This window comes from Hippichthys cyanospilos, chromosome 10 (genome assembly GCF_059441005.1).
Source record: "Hippichthys cyanospilos isolate Australia breed blue-spotted pipefish chromosome 10, RoL_Hcya_1.0, whole genome shotgun sequence".
In the NCBI taxonomy this organism is placed as follows: Eukaryota; Metazoa; Chordata; class Actinopteri; order Syngnathiformes; family Syngnathidae; genus Hippichthys; species Hippichthys cyanospilos.
This window is the reverse complement of record NC_142378.1, coordinates 1,851,356-1,872,801: the sequence shown is the minus strand read 5'-3', so window position 1 is coordinate 1,872,801 and position 21,446 is coordinate 1,851,356. Positions and strand designations below refer to the sequence as shown.

The 21,446-nt window shown below is 42.2% G+C and overlaps 1 protein-coding gene across 2 annotated transcripts in view; it reads right to left on the bottom strand.

The window, feature by feature from the left end:
- Nucleotides 1-3,211: 3,211 nt before the first annotated feature.
- lpp (LIM domain containing preferred translocation partner in lipoma) overlaps nt 3,212-21,446 on the bottom strand; it is a 132,436-nt gene continuing 114,201 nt past the window's right edge. For both annotated transcript variants that reach the window (XM_088425120.1, XM_088425122.1), the window contains exons 9-11: nt 6,506-6,684; nt 5,454-5,574; nt 3,212-5,197 (exon numbers count right to left, since the gene is read on the bottom strand). In XM_088425120.1, coding sequence (XP_088281246.1) covers nt 5,069-5,197; nt 5,454-5,574; nt 6,506-6,684 — 429 coding nt within the window. In that variant the 3' untranslated portion in view covers nt 3,212-5,068. The remainder of the gene's footprint in view (nt 5,198-5,453; nt 5,575-6,505; nt 6,685-21,446) is intronic.

The window sequence follows — 21,446 nt, the reverse complement described above, 5'->3', positions numbered from 1 at the left end:
TAGTGGCAAAAAGTAAAGCAAATACTAGATAAAAACAGTAAAACAAAAGAAAAAAGACAGCTAAGAAAATGGCGCCTCTTCCTGTGTCACTTATGGCTAATCCAGAATACAAGAGTACAGCGGCTAATAACATGGAATTTCTACTTGGGTAAGAAAAGTGGCTACACAGAGTATGCTGGCTAATGTAACAGCAAATATACTTGCTAACTGTAATATATTAGCGGTAAATCTAACTAATTTTATTTTACGAAGCAATGGCTAACATAGTGACCATCTGAAGTGGGTAAAAAGTGGCTAGAATAGCAGCTACACAAAGTATGCTGGCTAATATAGCAAAAACAATAGTGGCTAATATGTTTTGTTAGCTATTATAAATATAAATACTTTTAATATAAGAAGTAATGGCTAACACGGTCACCTTCTAAAATGGGTAAAAAGTGGCTGACATAGCGGCTACACAGAGTATGCTAGCTAATATAGAAAAATGGTGACTAACGGTGCTACATTAGCTAATATAACGCGATATACTTTTGGAATAAGAATCATTTATTTTGCTGACCTTTGTCTGGCCTGCCGCACTCCCTCATTGAGCGTGATCCTCGTAGCGCTTGGGTAGCGCTAGCGGAGCGAGCGGCGTCTGCTTGATATTCATGGCGGGAGCGTCGTGAGGATCCGGGATAAGTCCTCCGACTTTAGCGACTTACGGGCGGGAGCGCTACGGAAAGGTAACGCGGTTCTCATGATTTAAGGAGCTCTTTTGAGGCGGCACCTTGCGACCCCGAGGCTAAGAAAAGAAAAAGGAAAAACTCGCTTTCACTTTTCAACCTTTTCATTCTCGCGCGGGATTGTTAAGAAAGATAAAGAACTTACCGGAATGAATGGAAGTTGGTTTCCTTGACAGCTAGTCACAGAGCTCACGCTTGACTACAACAACGGCTAATCAAGAATCTAACATGCATTTAATAACAGCTAGCACAGAGGCTAGTGTAGATGAAGAAGCTCATGGAAATTTAAAACCCCCCGTTACTCTCTTGCGGCCCCCAGGTTTTACCCCCTTCTGGCCTGCCAGTCAGAACCCACATTAGTCAGAACCCACATTTCAACCAACTGCGGTCCATTTTGATTCCGTCCATCCCCCTTTCAACCTTTTGCAGGAACCTTTTAACTCAATTTACCTTTGTTACCCCCTTGGTTTACCCCCTTATGACCTGTCGGAACTCACATTTCCCCCAATTGCAGTCCATTTTGAACCCTAATGTCCCCTTTTCAAATTTTTGCAGATCTCTTTTAACCCCATTTGCCTTCGTTACCCCGGTGCGGTCCCCTTGTTTCAACCCCTTACGGCCTGTCAGAACCCACATTTCACCCAATTGCTGTTCAGTTTGGACTCGTTACGGCCCCCTTTTTAACTTTTGCAGGACCCTTTGCAGACCTTATTTACAGCTCTTAGCCCTTGTTTTACCCCCTTACGACTCGTCAGAACTGGCTCCAAAGTGCGGTCCGTTTTGAACCCTAATGCAGGAATTTTTGCAGGACCCTTGTAATCCCATTTACCTTCGTTACTCTCATGTGGCCCCCTTGTTTTACCCCCTTAGACTCGTCAGAATCTGCATTTCACCCACTTGTGGTCAATTTTGACCCTTACAGCCCCCCCTTCAAACTTGCAGGGCCCTTTTTAACCCCATTTACCGTCATTATCCCCATGTGACCCCCTTGTTTTACCTCCTTACAGATTGAGAACCCACATTTAATCCAATTGCAATCTATTTTGACCGTTATAATTCTTACCCCCATGTGGCCCCCTTGTTTTACCCCCTTACGACCTGCCAGAAATCACATTTTATCCACTTGAGGTCCATTTTCAACCCTCATGGAGCCTTTTAACCCCATTGAATTTCGTTACCCCCATACAGCCCCCTTGATTCACCCCCTTACGGCCTGACAAAACCCACATTTCACCCGATTGCAGTCCATTTTGACCCTTTACGACCCACTTTCAACCTTTTTTAGGACCCTTTTAACCCAATTTACCTCTGTTACCGCTATGTGGCTCCCTTGTTTTACCCCCTTACAACCAGTGAGAATCCACATTTCACTCAACTGCGGTCCATTTTGCCCCCTTACGGCCCCCTTTCATATTTCACCAAACGTTGACCCCTTGGAGCACCCTTGTTTCACCTTCCAATCAGAACCCACATTTCACCCGATTGCGATCCATTAGGACCCCCTTAGAGCCCGATCAACCTATTTCAACCACTTTTGACCCCACTTTCACCCCTTTGTCACCCCTATTTTACTTCCCCACACCCCTTTGTCCCTAGCTTCACGCACCTGTGCCCCTTTCTACCCACTTACACTACAGTCACCCTCTTTTACACCCTTACTTTCATCCCCCTTCACCCCCCTAGCATCCCCCCACCACTTCATGTGGAATAACTGTATACTAGAAGACGTTTAAGGGGGGGGGGGGGGGGGGGGGGGGGGGGACAAAAGTGAGAAAGTGAAGTCACGAGTGGATATTTATGCAAAGGAGGGGACTGTATGGAGAGAGGTGGGGGTGCGCCATGTTAGCCAGGGGGCGCATCACTCATCAATTTGTTTGTAAACAACAGATTTATGCGCACTAAAGCGAGCGGAGAGCCGCCGGCGACTTTATCACGGCACGCGAACGCATGCACAACGAGCTTTTTGGCCTGCAGCTCGTTGAGCCATAGAACGCAGAAAAAAAATGACCAGGAAATCTCCAGTCATGCTGGCACGGCAACGGCTACTAAAACACATAAAACGGCATGGAATGACTCAATATAACCCAATCCTACCCAAATCCTGAAATGCTAACAAAAGAAAAGTTAAAATGCTACGTTTGACAATATTTTAAAAGATGACAAGATAAGCTAATATGCTAATTATGATTTACAATGAAAAAGCTTTAAAAGAAAACACTAATTTGCAAACAACTGATTAGACAAGCATGCTAAAAAATAACTGCAGAAAAGCTAACATTCGCTAATACCGTATTAGCTAATACGATAATAAATACCGATCTGATAAGGTTACCGCAATTAAAGTTGACAAGCTAACATATGAACGAGTAAATTCAAGAACAGCTAACATGCTAACTACAATTTCACTAAAAACAATTGTAACAAGTTTTGGTTAACATGTCAAAATGCTTATGACCAACAATAAAAACAACAAAGAGGGGCGGCGGTTGCTTTTTCATTTTTTTTCTTTTATTTTTAAAGAAGAGAGAAAAAAAAAATCAAGAACATGGTTTCATGTCAGGCGCCCATCTTGTTTACTTTGGTCACAAAGGGGCAAAGGCACTTCTTTAAACAAAAACAGCAAGGCAACAACACAACAGCATTATAAAACATCATTTACGTTAAATTTTAAACAATATAATCGTTTTACGTCGTTTATTATGTGCAGACCATATAGCGCTAGCATCATTTGTTTGGACTAGCCTTAGCATCATGGCAGAAATAAGAATCTGCGAGTGTGTCATACACTTGGGAATCGGCCCCCTCTCCAAACTAGACTTCGCTGTTTTAATGCTTAGTAAGCTAAGCTAACTTTAGCATCTAAGAAAATTCTTCCACTGCAAGCGTCTAGTTACGCCTTGCTGAGCAATACGTCAAGAAACGATCAACTGTCTTTATGCTAGCTTACGCTAACTGCATCTTCAAACTCGCTCAAATAACATTTTGTAAGTTTGTCGTAAATTACAGATAAACTAGTTGCTAAATAGCGTAGCTTAGCACAACGGTGATCTGCAAGCGTGTCGTACACTAGAACGCTCTCGCAGTAAAATATCTTCATGCTAAGTTAGGCTACTTGTAGCCTCTATCATGATGGAAGAAGAAATCATCTGCGCATTAGCCTTGCTCAGTTATAAAGGCGGGAAATAATAGGTCGGGCAAAATACTGAGTTAGCTAGAGAGAGTTAGAGTTAGAGTTAGATTAAGCGGTGGCGTACCGACGATGTTACAAAGACAACGACAAGGATTATCTAATCTGTACACGAAAAAAAAAAAGTCCTTAATCCATAAAAATTCTGATAAAGTGTCCATGCGACTGACGTGAAAATTTCTGATAACACATAAACAGAAAGATGCCTATTTTTTTTTTTTTGCATAGAAGAAATAATAGTTCATAAAGAGCCACAAGGGCTACAACAACAGGCTATGTTAGCGGAATGTTAGCATGATTTTGATTGGTAAACATGATAAAGATAACATTAGAACGTTCACAAAGGCAAAAATGGTGATAGCCATTGGCTGATTAGCCCAGGTTAGCATCAATGTGGCAAATGATAATATTCTAGAATGCTAATAGAGAGTCATCATCTAAAATTCTCCAAATTAGCAATCCAGCAATGCTAACTGTCTTTGAAAATGTTCCTATGGTAGGCTACAAAGCTGATTATCCAATCTTAACATAAAAATGAGAAAGAAGCTACTGGCTAAAAGTTGTCGTCACAGTTTTGGATTGTCGTATACTTGGGAGTCTCATGGTTTGTTGGTTTCATGCTAGGCTATGCTAATAATAGCATCGATCCAAAATCTAGGGAAATGTCCACATCTAGTTATTGCGAAGCCTAGCTTAGCATGAAGGTGATAAATGCTAAAACGATGCTAGCATGTTGTTGGGAGTAAAAATGATTTAATTCCCTTTGTGCTAACTGATAGGCTAACCGTCGCTAGGCTAACTGACTCTTGGGTAGATTTTGGGTATAATTGTAATTCCCTTTGTGCTAACTGATAGGCTAACCGTCGCTAGGCTAACTGACTTGGGTAGATTTGGGGTAAAATTGTAATTTGGGTTTCTATGAAGCGATTTCCACAGCTAGTTACTGATTAGCCTAGCTTAGCGAGTCATATTTATTTACCAGTCAACCATATTTATGCTGGCTAGTCGTATTATACCTTGATGCTAGTCGTACAACAATGTAGTTAGTTAATATGTTTATCCAAGCGCGCGAGGAAAAGCATTGCGTGCTAGCAGGCCGAGGAAGGAAGAAGAGCTAAGCGAGCACAAAAAGAGGGGAAAAAAATTGGTTGCCCTTTCAGAGGTCGGTAGTGGCCTTGGCGGAGAGCGCCTGGATGCGTCCCGTGTTACAGTTCTTGCACAGGATGTGGCCATCCAACGGGTAACAGCCCTGGTTGTCGCCCTCGGAGAGCAGACAGCCGCAGTCCTGCGCCCCACGCAAAAACGTTAGCGTGCTAACGCATGTCAGTTTCGGCTTTATGCTAAGCTAGGCTAAATCGGTGACAACGTTTCCCATGAGAACCTCATTTCGCAAAATGCCCCAAAAATGCAGACCGTGTTAGCTAGTTAGCATACATTAGCATAACTTCTATTCCGACCGTCTTTTATGCTAAACGAGGCTAAATGTTTTGTCAAACAACTTGTTTTAAGATATATTCAGGCTAACGTTCGTCTGCGCATACCTCACAGCGGTAGCATTGGACGTGGAAGTCTCTGTCCAGAGCCACGATGCGAACCGTCTCTTCCTGGCCGGGGGCAGGCATGATGGGCTCAGAACACACGCAGCAACGCGGCGCGAACTTCCTGCTCGGCCACAACAACACAAAACAAACATCTTCAGCATCGTCTACTGTTACGACAACAATGTACTCCACCATGACTGCTTGTGATCCTCCTCTCGTTGCTATCTGAGATAATACCACTAAATATATATATATACCATTTTTTTTCACACTATAACGCGCACCAGATTATAAGGTTTATACTGTGTAGGGTGCACCGCAATCTAAGGCGCATAGAATAGAAGCTACAATAGTGGCTGGGGTTGCATTATGCCGCCACTAGATGGAGCTGCGCTAAAGGGAATGGCAACAAAACAATAAGTCAGTCAAACTTTATTCATAGACAATCGAAAATTAAGAACATAGATATTTGAGGAATGGAATAAAATACCTCGATTACGTAAAAACGCTGTTTGGATTTGGACATATTTTATAGAATTAGGCTTTTTACGCAATAACTCACATTTTTTTTGCCTCGTCCTCTTATATATGGCGTATCAAAATTGAAAATGGGATTGAGTGTAAAAAAAATACTTGGAACTGAAATACAGAGGTGAAAATGGAAAAATTTCCATGACGATTAAGTTCATTTTATTTTTGCGCACCCTAAAAATGAAAACTCAGTTTTGAGAACTTTTGAGAAAATTTAAGGTACTAAGGTACTACTTTTATGATGGACTAATGTTATTACTAACTCTTGTGCTAAAAAAACAACTTCAAACAATTAGTACATATATAGTAGTAAAACTTAAAACAATTATTAATCCAACTTTGACTTTTTCTAAGTATTTTTGGACTCCAAATTTTTACAGGTTTTATTTCTAATTCCTCTACCTCACACAGGTGTCAAACTCCAGGCCCGGGGGCCAGATCGGGCCCACCGCATCTTTTTATGCTAATTTAGCAAACGCTAATTCCGACATGGGATGGACCGGCGCTAGGGTGGTCCTTACTTGTGGAAGTCGTGTATGCAGTGGATGTGGTTGGAGGCGTCGACGGTGAAGGGCACGCCGTCCAGGCTGCGCTTGCAGACCACGCAGGTGAAGCAGTGAGGGTGGTAGGCCTTGCCCGTGGCCCTCAGGATGCGCTCCATGATTGGCTTGCTGCACATGCTGCACGTCTCCAGCGTGTTCTGCAAATGCACACGCGTGCTTTTTCTTCAACTTTTTGCAGCGGCATTTCAAAATAAAAGCGACTTTCAACAGATTTTGGACTAAAATTGTGAGGGGCTTTCAGCATTTTGAAATGATTCTACCCCCCGCCAAAGTTATTGATTGTTTGTGTCCTCACATTGCCCGGCAATGCTGTTGAGTCTCTCCGAGCCGCGATGGAGTGCGAGAGCGGCGGTAAATATTTCCACTTTGTGATGACTGCGGGCTTTCTCGCGCCAGGACGCTTGGGCAGGCGGCCCGTTGTAAAGGCGGGGGCGGCTAGAGGCTGTAAGGTCGCTTCTGTCGCTTCCGTGACATATCTTCCTTTTGTTATCACCTCAGAGTCAACCCCGCCTTTAGCAATTGCTAAAAACCTTATCCATCCATCCATCTTTCTTGTTAGCTAGCTACGGTATCAATCTTGTCAATATTTCTTGTTAACTAGCTATCATGTCGATCATTCTTGTTAGCTAGCCAGCTACAGTATTGGCCTTTCATGTTAGCTACCGAGCTACAGTTTTGTTCTTTCATGTTAGCTTGCTAGCTACAGTGTCGTGCTTACATGTTAGCTAGTTAGCTCTATAGAGTCTCTTTCTCTCTCCCTTTATCTAACTGTCAAGCTACAGTGTTGATCTTTCTTATTAGCAAGCTAGCTGAAGAGTAGTTCTTTCATGTTAGCTAGCTAGCTACAGTGTTGTTCTTGTTAGCTAGCTAGCTCGCCAGAGTATCTCTCTCTCTTTATCTAACTATCAAGCTACAGTGTCGATCTTATTAGCTAGCTAGCTACAGTGTTGTTCTTACTTGTTAGCTAGCCAGCTTGCTAGAGTATCTCTCGCTCTCTCTTTATCTAACTATCAAGCTACAGTGTCGATCTTATTAGCTAGCTAGCTACAGAGTTGTTCTTTCATGTTAGCTAGCTAGCTAGTTACAGTGTTGTTCTTACTTGTTAGCTAGCTAGCTCGCTAGAGTATCTCTCTCTCTCTTTATCTAACTATCTATCTATCTATCTTTATCTAACTTAACCAGCCAGCTACAGAGTTGACTTTGACTTTGACTGGAGTATAAATCTTTCTTGTTAGCTAGCTAGCTACAGTGATGATATTTCTTGTTAGCGAGCTAGATATCTAGGGTATCGATTCCTCTTGTTAGCTAGCAAGCTACAGAGTTGATATTTCTGGTTAGCTAGTGAGCTAGAGTATAAATCTTTCTTGTTAGCTAGCTAGCTACAGCGATGATATTTCTTGTTAGCGAGCTAGATATCTAGGGTATCGATTCCTCTTGTTAGCTAGCTAGCTAGCTACAGTGGTCAATATTTCTTGTTAACTAGCTCCTTTCCTATCTATCTATCTACATCTATCATCATGATCCGAATGTGTAAAGTTGGTCCAGGTTAGCGCCGCATTCCCTTTTGCCTATTTCCTGGATCCGCTCTCCGCAGTGGCCGTTTTGTGCGCTCGGCCGGGCTAAAGCGCACACGCTTCAACTGGCTCCGAATGGCGCCATCCCCCATCCCGCCGCCTCAATGTTTCCAAACACGGTCGTGGGTGTGTGGCCAAACACGAGCCGCCGGGCCCCCGAGCGCCAGGACGAGGCAAAGCGCGTGGAGCGCTTGCCGGCGTGTGCGCTGACATTCTGCATCTGCGTGTTAACGAGCGGCCTAGCGCGGGGGCCGCGGCTAGCGTGTCGGGTCGCGTGGGGTCTCGCCGACGCTTTGAGGACGTTTGTTTCTTAATGACAGGACGACAACAAAACCCAAAATCAATTCAGTGGATTTTATCGACCCGACATACTATTTTTGATCAGGTAAAAACGTATGGAAAAAAACAAAAACTACACTTCATTTAACATGTCCATAAAAACAACAAAAAAAATGCATTTTCCAGTTAAAAATGAAACATAAATACAAGAAAAACTATAATAATAATATTAATGAATAAAATTATTTACAAAATTATTTACAATATATATATATATATATATATATATATATATATATATATATATAAATATTATTTACACACACACACACACACACACACAAAGAGTTACTCAAGAAAGTTCATCAAACATATAACAAAGAATTCCGCTTTGTGAATATGAAATAAGCGCATAACACTAATGCGACCTGATAACGGCAAATAAACTCCAAAGCGTAGCCTATATTGTATGCGGTAACGATCATCGTAGACAAATAATATAAGAACCGCTAACAGGTATGTTCTTTATCCTCCACAAAGAACTCAAATGACTCCGGCTCCATGTACGCCCGTATTTGTTTTATACTGCCCCCCGGTGGCCGACCACGGCCATCGAAATGACGCAAAAGTCGTCATTCCATAAAGCGCGATATTTTTCCTCCCCAAATACGGCGAAGCTTTGAAGGTTACCCTCGCCAATCGTATACCTGGCGGCCGGATGTTATTTTTAGCGCGGGAATGGAGGCCGCGCGGTCACGCCGCGTCTGGGCGGCGCGATCGGCGGGACGGCGGACTAGGGAGCCGCCCCGTCGCCCGGTTCATGAAAAGCCGGACGCTGGGAGAAATCCACAGCGCTCCCGGGGCGCCGTTTTGCGCGGAAACAACGTCGGCGCCGCGCGCTGGCTGCAAATGGATAAAAAAGCTTTTTAATGAGCTGGATGCTGCCAGCCCGCCAGCTTTATTTACCTCGCGGGCGCCCGAGCGCGTCGGTGGGCGGGGGTGGGGTGGGGCGGGGGCGGGGGGGGGCAATACATCTGCAACGTAAGAACGGGAGTGGATCCGCATTCCTCCCTGCCTCTCGGCTCTCTCCTTGTGAGAATACCTTAGCCTTGTTTAGCTTAACTGGAGCATGTGATTTCACTTCCTGCGGCCCGGGGTAATGACCCCCCCCTCCCCCCCCAAAAAATGACACTAACCTGTTTTGCGTCAAACGCACACACTAGGGTCAAATTTTGGTATTTTCTATGTTACTGTGTATGGGACGCACCAAAAATTTGGAGACAATGCCCCCCCCCCCCCCCCCCCCATAAAAAAAGAAAAAAAAAAGACACTAACCTGTTTGCGTCAAACGCACACATTAGGGTTAAATTTGGGTAATTTCTATGTTATTGTATGGGACGCACTAAAAATTTGGAAACAATGTTACCCCCACCCTCCAAAAACAAACAAACAAACAAACAAAAAAAATTTTTGATTATAGTCTATAGCACCCTACTTTGGGCCTTCATTTTTAGAAAAAAGTAACATGTTAGCTTGGTGCATGTCTTTCAAAATAAATTTTTTTTGATTATAATGACGCTGTTTGATGTTTTTATATTTTGAACTAATTTGACTTTTTAATGTGGGCGTTTACTATGCAAATTTTGGTACTTGTTCTTGACAGTATTTTAATGTTCCCAAACCTCTTGGAAATCATTTTGTTTTGAAATACTTTCATTTTATCCAAGTTCACATCCTTCAGAATAAAAGTGGCAGCGTTTTTAAGAATAGAATTTTAAATATCTATTTTTTAACTTTCAGAAAAAAAATCAAAATCGTTTGTTATTTTTGATTCATCATTTTACTTTTAAATGTCAGCACTAATAAAATAAAACAATTTCAAATTAAGAGTCCTGGCACAATTAGCATTTTAATTTGAAGAGGCAAAATTTAACTGATTTACAAAACTAAAAATGATTTGCCAAGTCCCAACTGTCTGAAATTTTGAAACGCCGGCACAGGCAATATTTTTCCATCCAATCCTTGCTTTTGGAAAATGTTGTTTTTCCAAATCTGATTCTGTTGCGATAAGCGCCATTTCCCTTCCTTTCAAAATAAAACAAAAAGTCCCAAAAGCTATTTTTCCCCTGTCGTCCTTAACTCGCTCTCACGAGGGTCCACGCCTGAGCCCGCGCGCCACCGGTCGCAAACCATTGGCTTCGCCCGGGATGGCCTCTGTTGGGGGCTGCTACGCCCTCCCCCACTAGAGGGCAGCATACGCGCACGGCTGCGGCCATATTGAAGCGTAGCGAGCGACTGTACGCGCTCGCTCGCTCGCTCGCTCGCTCGCTCGCTCTCATGCGTGTTTGCCCACAAGGCTAAACAAACGTCTCGGCAGTAAAGTGAATGTAGGTCACACGCGCACGCACGCACGCAGACGCGCATTTTAAGTCAATTGTATGGAGACCCCGCCCCCCCCATTTCCCGCGAAGCCCGTCGTGTCCGCCGAGGCCGGGCCCGGACGCTAAACGACGTCTGACAGCTTTTGGCGGACGCGAGGAGAGGCGAGGAGCCGTGTTGGCAAAACAAAGCGTGTCGAGGGGGAGCGCAAACGCGCGTACCGGTGACACTGCGCCGGGCTTTGCTTAAGTCGGAAGCGCTGCAACATTGGAAAGGAGGGAGGGGCTTGTGTAGGTTCTGCTGTTTCGGTTAACAGCAAAAAGCCTTCTCATCTAGTTCTGCTATTATTCTTGTTCCTTTCGTTGATGCGTGATTTGAAAAAACATCTACACTGTATTTAAACAACTTTAATCATGCAATTATATTATATTATATTACATAATATTACATTATATTAAATTACATTATATTTTATGGATTTATTTATTAATGTATTTATTCGATACTATGCCAGGATTAATAAATGAAATAAATTAATCAATTGGAAAAAAAAAAACAATAATTAAAAGCTATGCGCTTTGGAACAACTACACCTACAACACCACACACACACACACACACACACACATACATATATATATATATATATATATATATATATATATATATATATATATATATATATATATATATATATATATATATATATATATATATATATATACATATATATATATATACATATATATATATATATATATATATATATATATATATATATACATATATATATATATACATATATATATATATACATATATATATATATATATATATATATATATATATATATATATATATATATATATATATATATATATATATATATATATACACTGTATATTAGTGTGTATGTATATATGTGTAAATTACACACACATATATATATACACACACACATCTCTCTCTCTCTCTCTCTCTCTCTCCTGTATATTATTTATTTACAAAGTTTTTTTTTTGTTAGACCAACAGGAAAAGACTAACCCGTCGGTACGTACCGCATAAGGAAAATACAAAGCGGAAAGAAAATGCTGTCTGAAATAAAAGAAGCAAGGAGTTGAAGCATGATCGACGGCTGAAAGGTGACGACGGATATGCAGACATGGCTACATACATGCACGACGTCAGGACTGGGCCTACGTCTGAAAAAAACAACAACAAAAAATCACCTATATTTCGATTCAGGTTGCAGCTGCACGCAGCGCTACGAGGTTGACGCAACAAACACGTGACAATAACAAATATTCAAGCCATGATTTATTCATCATCATGCTTATAGAGGAACGATTGCGCTGTGCTAGTGAGCTCTTTTTATCTTATTACATCGTATGCTGCAAGGCATCCCGCAGGAATTTTCCTGAAAAAAGTCAGAAATATGGAAACAAGTCCATTTCCATAGGTAGGCAGTTCTGCATTTAGCGTTACGTGTTAGCCTTAAGCTAAGTGGACTAAGTGAACGCTAAAATCTTAAAAAACGATGAATCACGTAAAAAAACGTGTTTACTATTTGCTTGACTTTACAACAAAGAGCTAAATTCAGCAAACGATGAATTAGAAAACGTGTTTACTATTTGCTTGACTTTACAACAAAGCAATAAATTCAGCAAAATCTTGAATTTTTTTTGTTTTTTTTACAGATTTTATTTCTGAGAGGATTGTTGAGCATAATTATCTTAAGTTATAATGTGTTTATGTGTATGAAAAAAACAGAAAATGGAAATATTCCAATATTTGGCAGGATTCGACTGACTAATTAGGGAATTAATTGAAAATATTTTGATCAATTGATCATAAAATAAAGAGAAGTTTTAAAGTCCGAAAATTTTGTTTGGTTTACTCCATAACAAAAATATTCAGCAAAATTTCAAAGATTTTTTTTACAAATATTACCCTTCATAATCTTTCAATGTTTTTTTGTATACAGTACATACAAAAGACCAATCAGCAAATAAAATAAAAAGGGGGGGATTTTTGCCAATGCCAATTTCGAAATTTGGAGGGTTAAATTCAGATAGCTGACTAATCAGACATGTTAAAAAAAAATAAGAGAAAAACTAAAAAAAATTCTACAAAATTTAGAGGATTTTTTTGCAATTTTTTAGGGGTGGCGGGGTAACCCTTGATAATTTTTGCACATTTTATTATATGTGTTTATGTATACAGTACATACAAAAGAACAATCGGCAAATGAAATAAAAAGGGGGGGGCTGAAATTTCAAGATTTGGAGGGTTAAATTCAGATAGCTGACTAATCAGACATGTTAAAAAAAAGAGAAAAACTAAAAAAAAATCTACAAAATTTAGAGGATTTTTTTTTTGCATTTTTTTTGGGGTGGCGGGGTAACCCTTCATAATTTTTGCACATTGTGTGTGTATATATATATATATATATATATATATATATATATATATATATATATATATATATATATATATATATATGTATATATATATATATATGTATATATATATATATATATATATATATGTATATATATAAATAAAGGGAGAGAGCGAGAGATATTAAAATGGGAAAACAAAAACTAATTACCAATTAATTGGGCCCTAAAAATGATCAAAAATACACAACAGTTGTGCAAAGCAGGAGCAACAACACCACTAAACAAGTTGGCGCGGCACTTTTTTTCAGACCCCAATGTTGCGAGAGGTCATCGGAAGGTCACGGAGCGGGCTCGTTTCCGACCGGCTTCACGTTGTACTTCCCAACTGCATTAGAAGCGAGCGGACTAAAAATAAACGCGGTCGGACATAATGACGGCGTCTTAATGAGGCTGTCTAACATTGTTACCAAAATAAAACTAATTCAATGTTGTTCCGTGCGAGACGCTGCTGCACCCGCCCGCCAAATCTTTGGAGTTATTGTGATTCATACGTCCCGACATTCAAGCTCGCCCTCTTTCTCGCCCCCCCCCCCCCGCCGCTGTGATGTTAAAACCGCCGGCGATTGCATAACGCGTTAAAACTTGCATCACCAATTTCCTGCAGTAAAATAGCCGCATTAAAAGCCTGAGAAGAATCCCGTGTTTGCGTTTTGACACGCTTGTAATTGGGGAGGAATTTGTGGCCATGCGCTCATGATTGACGGCTGAGAGGATCCAATGAGCGATGCCTGCAAATTTGGGCAGCTGGTGGGAATTTGACATTTTCCGTACAAAAACATGTTTTTCGATATTTTAAACAATGTGCTCGTCTTCATAAACCTTTGTTCATTTCATTTTAAATATGCTTTTTAGCGCTTTATAAAGTTGTTAAAATGACATTTTTATCACTGTTTTATTTTTAGGCAGTCTTTTATACTTTACTAAATATTTTTCAAGAAAAAATCATTTGAGCAACTAAATTTTAATGTTCACCAAATGAAAAGAAAGATGAAAAGTGCAAGTAAATGCTCTGATTTAAACAGTTAAAAAAAAAAAAATATATATATATATATATATATAATTTTTAAAAAATATTTATTAAAAATATAAAGGTTTTTATTAATCGTCAGGCCTGGTTACTTTAAGAATTTACATTTAGCTTTAACAATAAAATTCTAAAATAAAGCTTTTAAAATAAAAAATTTTATTACTAACAATTTGGAAAATTAACATTCATTTTTTTCCACGGATAGGCAGTTCTACTGTGAAACTTTAAAAATAATGAGCGATAGAATTTTTTAAAATCCTGAAATAATAATTAAAAATACTTTTTTAATATAATAAAACATTGCCTGATCACAGTGTAATTTTTGGAATTATAAACTATTTAACTTATTCAACGCCAGAGATGTCTTTTAAGACTCAATCAATCGCATTATTGTATATAATTAAAAAAAAAAAATTCTCACTGTAGGGTAACGTAGGGTCTGAAAATGGCTGCCACTGAATTAAAAAAGAATAAAAAAAGGTTTAAAAAAAGTGAATCCAAAGTGTAGCTTTTGATGTGGAAAAAAAGGCACAAACATGTTGATTAATAAAAAAAAATTATAATTTCATAATTTTTGAAAACATTTTCAATATAGTAAAAGACTGCCTGATCACAGCGAAATTTTACATCTTTTTGGGGGGGTAAAACTAAACTATTTAACTTATTCAATGCCGATGCCACTTATTCAATTTCAGGGTCAAATATCCGCCCACTGAAATAAAAATAAAAATAAACCGCCATTTAAAATTGACCCAAGTAAGTCCCGCTCCCTGATTTAAACATCCCGGCATCTGCGTCTCTCTTTTTTTTTTTTTCCTCGCCGTGATGTGAAAAGCGCTGCGGATTGCATCATCGATTTCCCGCATATAATAACGCGGCGGAGCTCCAAACCGGGGGAATAACTTCATCTCTCCTCTTCTGACACACATTTTTACACCTCGCCGTTTTTTTTCTTTCCCCCGTCGCGTTTTCGGCGAGGCCGACGGAGGCTGACGGGAGGCAGGCTGCGCTTTGCACGCGATTTACGACCTGGCAGGATGAACTCGCCGCCGCTAAATTTACCGCCGAGCTGATTCAGTGCCGCGTCTGCTCGCTGCCCGGCTTTAACTGCTGCGGGACCGGCGAACGAGCGAGCCAGCCACCGGAGGAAAGGCGGGACGAAATGCCCGATGGATGAGTCACCTCCATGAAAACAAAACAAAACAAAACACAAAGGGGGAGGGGAGAAGGTGACTTAACCAAGCTTGACAAAAAAGCCTCTCGCGCCGTTTACCAGGAAGAACTTTGAGGAGATGGAACGAAGAAGAGCGGACGACGATGACTCACAAAGGGAAGACGGAAAAAGAAACGTGCTTCCGCAAAAATAACATCAAAGGTTTCTCCAACATGGCGGCCATGGGCCCGGGTATGCTAATGTTAGCATGTTTAGCTCATTTTAAAAGAAAAGTAAATAACACAGAGAAAGACGCTAACGAGAAAAGACACGATAAACCTAGCGTCATTAGCTTCCTCGTCTCCGACAACTCACAATGAGATGCTAGCAAGACGAGAGAAACCCCCAACCTAAGAAACATCAAATATTTTTTTCACAGGTGGCAGCGGCAGACTGAATAAGCACAAAACGCTAGCTTCTTTAGCGCCGTCGACAATGACGCGCAAAAAGAAACGTGCTTCCGCAAAAATATCATCAAAGGTTTCTCCAACATGGCGGCGATGGGCCCGGGTATGCTAATGTTAGCATGTTTAGCTCATTTTAAAAGAAAAGTAAATAATAACTCAGAGAAAGACGCTAACGAGAAAACACATGATAAATCTAGCGTAATTAGCTTCCTCGTCTCCGACAACTCACAATGAGATGAGATGCTAGCAAGACGAGAGAAACCCCCAACCTAAGAAACATCAAATATTTTTTTCACAGGTGGCAGCGGCAGACTGAATAAGCACAAAACGCTAGCTTCTTTAGCGCCGTCGACAATGACGCGCAAAAAGAAACGTGCTTCCGCAAAAATATCATCAAAGGTTTCTCCAACATGGCGGCGATGGGCCCGGGTATGCTAATGTTAGCATGTTTAGCTCATTTTAAAAGAAAAGTAAATAATAACTCAGAGAAAGACGCTAACGAGAAAACACATGATAAATCTAGCGTAATTAGCTTCCTCGTCTCCGACAACTCACAATGAGATGAGATGCTAGCAAGACGAGAGAAACCCCCAACCTAAGAAACATCAAATATTTTTTTCACAGGTGGCAGCGACAGACTGAATAAGCACAAAACGCTAGCTTATTTAGCGCCGTCGACAATGACGCGCAAAACCGAGGAGACGTTCTCGCGAGAAAAGACAAAACAATGGTTAATTTTTTCAAACATGACATGCTAAACTTAGCCCCGTTAGCTAATTTAGCTCCGGCATTGATGGCTCACAAGAGTTGCTAGCAAGATGAAAGCGAAATTGCCAACTTAAGAAACATCAAACGTTGTTTCGTAGGTGGCAGCAACACAATGGCTAAGCGCAAAATGCGTAATTAGCTTATTTAGCGCAATGACACGTAAAAATAGAAGAGAAGTTAGCGTGACAAAGACGAGGAAAAAACAGGATTACATGAGAAGAAACTTTTTTTTCTCAACATGATGAATCAAATATGCTACGTGAGGTTAAAGGTGCAAATCAATGACTCACAAAAAAGAAGCGATGCTAGCAAAATGAAACAATAAAAAACAAAGTTTTAAATGTACAATGCTTGTGCCATTAATAAACAAGATTTAAGGAGATACCATGAACAAGAAAGATTTAAGGAGGTGATGATAAAACAGCGACGATAATAATGCCAGCGAAGACGGGATGAAAAAAAATGTGCTTGGAAAATAACAAACATATTTTGTTTTTTTCCCAAAACACCGCACCTGAAATGACAATAATAAAGAGAAGACAGATGCTAGCGTGGCGGGACAAAAACAAAAACGGCATACAATAAACATGGAGCAGATGGATCAGACATAAATTTGCTCTTATTAGCTTATTTAGCGCTAACGACGATGATTGGCAAAGAGGATGGATGCTAGCGAGACCGACCGCACCAAAACAACTAATTATTTTTTGGGGGGGGGGGGGGGGGGGGGGTGTTGACAGCAGTTCCGCAGTTCTGTCCGTACGTATCTCATACCGTCAACGACAGCGATACGATACACCGATATTTTGTCCCGCCTCCGGCCCCAAAATGTTGCTATTAGAGTCTGCTTGTTTAGACAAGAGTCGCGGAAGCTCCCTCACGCTTTTTGTCCAAGCATATTTCCCTGCCCCGGGGAAGCGAAAAAAAAAGAAAATATTGGAGACCCACTGCTGACCCGCCGCAATGTCACTCCGGCTCAAGACACGGGGCGACTACCGCCGGGCTCTTTGTCACTTTCTCTCGGCGACCGCGGCAGGAGACGTTGCCTAAAGTCCAGAGGGGTCACTTTCTGCTTCACGGCGAGACGGAAAGAAGAAAGGCGGTGCCGGGCCCGAGCGGGACGGCGCCACTCCTGCCACCTTTCGTTTCGCGCTGGGAGTCCTGACGTGTTGGCCGTCACGTTGAAGGAAAGTCCACGTCGGCGACACGGGGTTCACTTTCAGCTGCCGAGCCAGATTTAAGGGGGAGAGGCAGTACCGGGCCGCCTCCACCAAACCGGAGTGAGATCGTCGCACCCCTGACACCTTTTGTTCAACGTAGCCTGATGGCTGGCCCGTCGTGTTAATCTCAACTCCGTGTGATCCGGACAGGTTTGTCAAAACTTGTCTGCGGTGTGGTAGTGCAAAGTGGCGAGGTCAGGAAAACAAAGCGCTCCCACTCCACAAGGTTTGAGAAGTACAGTTCCTTGAATATGACGGGTAGCACATCGGACTCTGGTCGGACCGCTCTACGTAGAACAAAAACCGCCAGCGGCTTGTGAATCGTGGCCCAGGTTTGCCTCGCAAAACTCGCAGAGCCAGGAACGGGGCGGCTTTGATCTAGAAGTTCCTCAAACGTTTTTTGTGCGTGACCTTGTTGGGCCAAGTGCCACGATCGCAACAAAAGTGGGGGGAAACAGTTTTGGTACAGTGGAACTCCTTCTACTGCCGAAACTTTACCCAAACTGGTAAACCGAGCTGAAGAGTGAGGGAGGTCCTGGACGTACCGGTCACCCATACCATACAGATGATTCAATCCGACTTGAGACCTTTTTCATCCTTCTTGGTTTTCACCGTGGGGCAAGTCCAAAGGACCGGTGCAAGCTAGCCCGTATTTGGACATGATCGCTTGAGCCATCTGTTCACCCGCCGAAATCTACTTAACGCTACTCTACTCGGCTCTACACCAAAGAACAAAGCGTATCCGTCACCACTACCCAGGAGCCCCTCCTTAAAAACAAGGCAGAGCGTGCGAGGAATTACTGTATTGTACTAGCCGCTTGGTTTGTGGCTGTTTTAGAAGACGATATTCATTCATTTCAAGTCCATCAAATGAATGTTGTGGAAGCGAGAGATTTTTCAATGATTTTCCTCTCTTCCTCGTTCCTATTTTGTGCTGCTGCACGTCTAGTTTGTCTGGTACCAGTCAAAGGCCTCCAAAGTATTTACGTCACCTTTTAGAATCGGGATAATTTTGGGGAAACACATAGTGGGGACGGAGCGAGTAGAGCTGGGTTGATTTCTCGGTGGAAACTGGGGTTTGTGGAGTAGAGTAGATAACGTCGGTGGAAGCGGGGTTTTAACGGCATACCGTGAAGCATGGAGGCCTTTTCCTCTTGCGTAGACATGAGGAAGACCGGACCTCGGCACCACCTCCGAGATTTCGGTCCATCGTTCTGACTTCCTAACCACGTCATGGTCATTTATTTCTTCTTTGTCCCAAAGTTTAGGACACCACATTTATTTTCACATTCTTCACTCAGAAAGTTTTGCAAAATCATTTGCAAAATCATTTGCGCTCAACTCTGAAATCACTGCCAGCTCCTCTCATATTGGATGAACTTTCGATTCAAAGTCCGCAACTGAAAACACCCATTTTTTGTCGGGTAGAGGAAAGTACAGTAAATTTCTCAGCGGGAACTAGAATGTTAGAGTAGATTTGTTGGTAGATGGAGAAACTGGGCCACAAATAGAGTACGGTAGAGCTCTCGATGAAATCTGGGCTTTGTCGAGTAGCGTGGTGGAGTACAGTCGAGTAGATTTCTGGGTGGAAAGTGAGCTTTTCGAGGAGAGCGGATTTCTTGGGGAAAACTGGGCTCCACTCTATCTGACAAGTAGAGTAGGAAGAGTAGATTTCTTGGTGGGACCTGGGTTTAGGAATGGGATTTAAGGCAACGCTGGACTAGAGTGGGATAAAACCTTCGCTTCTGCCTGGTTCCAGCCCTATGTGGTAAATCATTGAACGGAATTAAGACTGAGATCACTTACTGTCGCTTAGTAACATTTCAAACGGAGAGGCGGCGCTGGGCCGCGATGTCCTAACCGGAGTATTACCACGGCCCCGGCGCGCCGTAAGATAAAGTAAACTCTCCGCGATCGACCCAAGGTGGTCGAAACTTGTCCGGGAAACCGAGCGAGTAAAAGTATCTGCGTTGATGTAGCGCCAAGTGCCGAGGTCAAGAAAAGAGGTGGGAAAAAAAGGGTGGGAGGCTCTGGCCCGGCGCCATCCCGTTCCTGGACCCACCGGTCGTACGTACATACCGGCATGTGGATGTACTTCGGGAGCAGCTCACACCTACACTCAAGAGGCCGGGCCAGGTCAGGTCAACCGAGAGGAAATTTCAGCTCGGCACACGCCCGGACCAACATTCCGCCCAGCGGTGTCACAAACATTCAGACTGAGAATGTCACAAACGATCCGTCGAAAAAGGAGGAGGTGGGCGAGGCCGAGAGGGGCTCCCCATTAGGAGGATCACTCCCCGGCCGCGTGACGCGCTCACACCTACGCGCACCTCAAGTCGACTGGTGGACAACACGCCATCGTAGCAATTTGTTTGCGTAGCTGAGAGGCGCGGCGCCGAAAGGATGCCCGGGGCAGGCGTCAAAGATTGTCAGAATACCGTCGAGATAATGGCGCTACACGCTAGCGGACCTTGTCAGAAAGAGCCCGGGCAAAAATGACTTGACCGGACAGTGCAGTCTGATTTTCATGTCCTCGGACCGCTATCCCTGCGATTCTTTAGCGTCCAAACTATTAGCATGCTAGCATTTTCTAACAAAGCCGTTCCCGCGTCAAGAAAAAACAAAACAAAGGCAGAGGTCTTCCCGGTTTCAGCTACAATGCTAACCTCTCGGAATGACAGAATACGAGGATCATAGCGGCGTCTTGATGTCGGCGCGGTGACTTTGATCCGAGCCGACTTTTTCCCGCCCACACACCTGTCATCGCTCCCTCGTGACGGATATGCGGGTCGTCACATGCAGACGCCATCGTGCGTTCGGGGCCCCGTTTTAAAGACCAAAAATTCACCCTCCTCCCGACACGCTCTTCGCAAAGTGCCGAGTCATCAAAGATTCATAGATACCGCATGTGTGAATGTGCGGTAATTGACTTGTGTATTTTCACACGTAATTAGGTTTGTTAATTCCTCAAAGGAGCCCAACAATTAGACGGCGACGGCATGAATGCGATAGCAAATGGCAGCGTGTTGGCACACTTGCCAGAGACAATTAGCGCAATCGGGTGGCTAACAGCGCTACATGCTAATTTCCTACTAATCCCAGCCATTGATGACATTCCAAAGTCTGTGATACGTTTTCTTCAAAAAATGGGGGTTCCCTGAACTGTGGATTTAAAATATTAGTAGAAAGAAAACTAAACTAAACAAAACAAGATTTCCAACTCTGGTTTTGGGCACACTGTTTATGTACAACAACAAAAAAAAGCAAAAAAACAAATAAATGAAAATTTAAAAAAGTGGTGCTGGTGTATTGTCCAGTGCCACAGCCATTTTTATATCCATTTCTCCTCATATTTTTTTTTTTAAATAAATATTTCTGCAGATCTTCTATCGAGCTTGTGGTGCAGTGTGAAACAAATGTCGTCTTTTTTGTCATGGCTGTGATTTACCAATTTTAACAGTAGCAGGACACTAACCTGTGTGTAGGGGTATTTAAATTTAAAGGGGCTTAAAAGCGGCAATGGATATTTGACTGCAATGTTATTTAAAAAAAAAAAAAAGGGATTTCTTT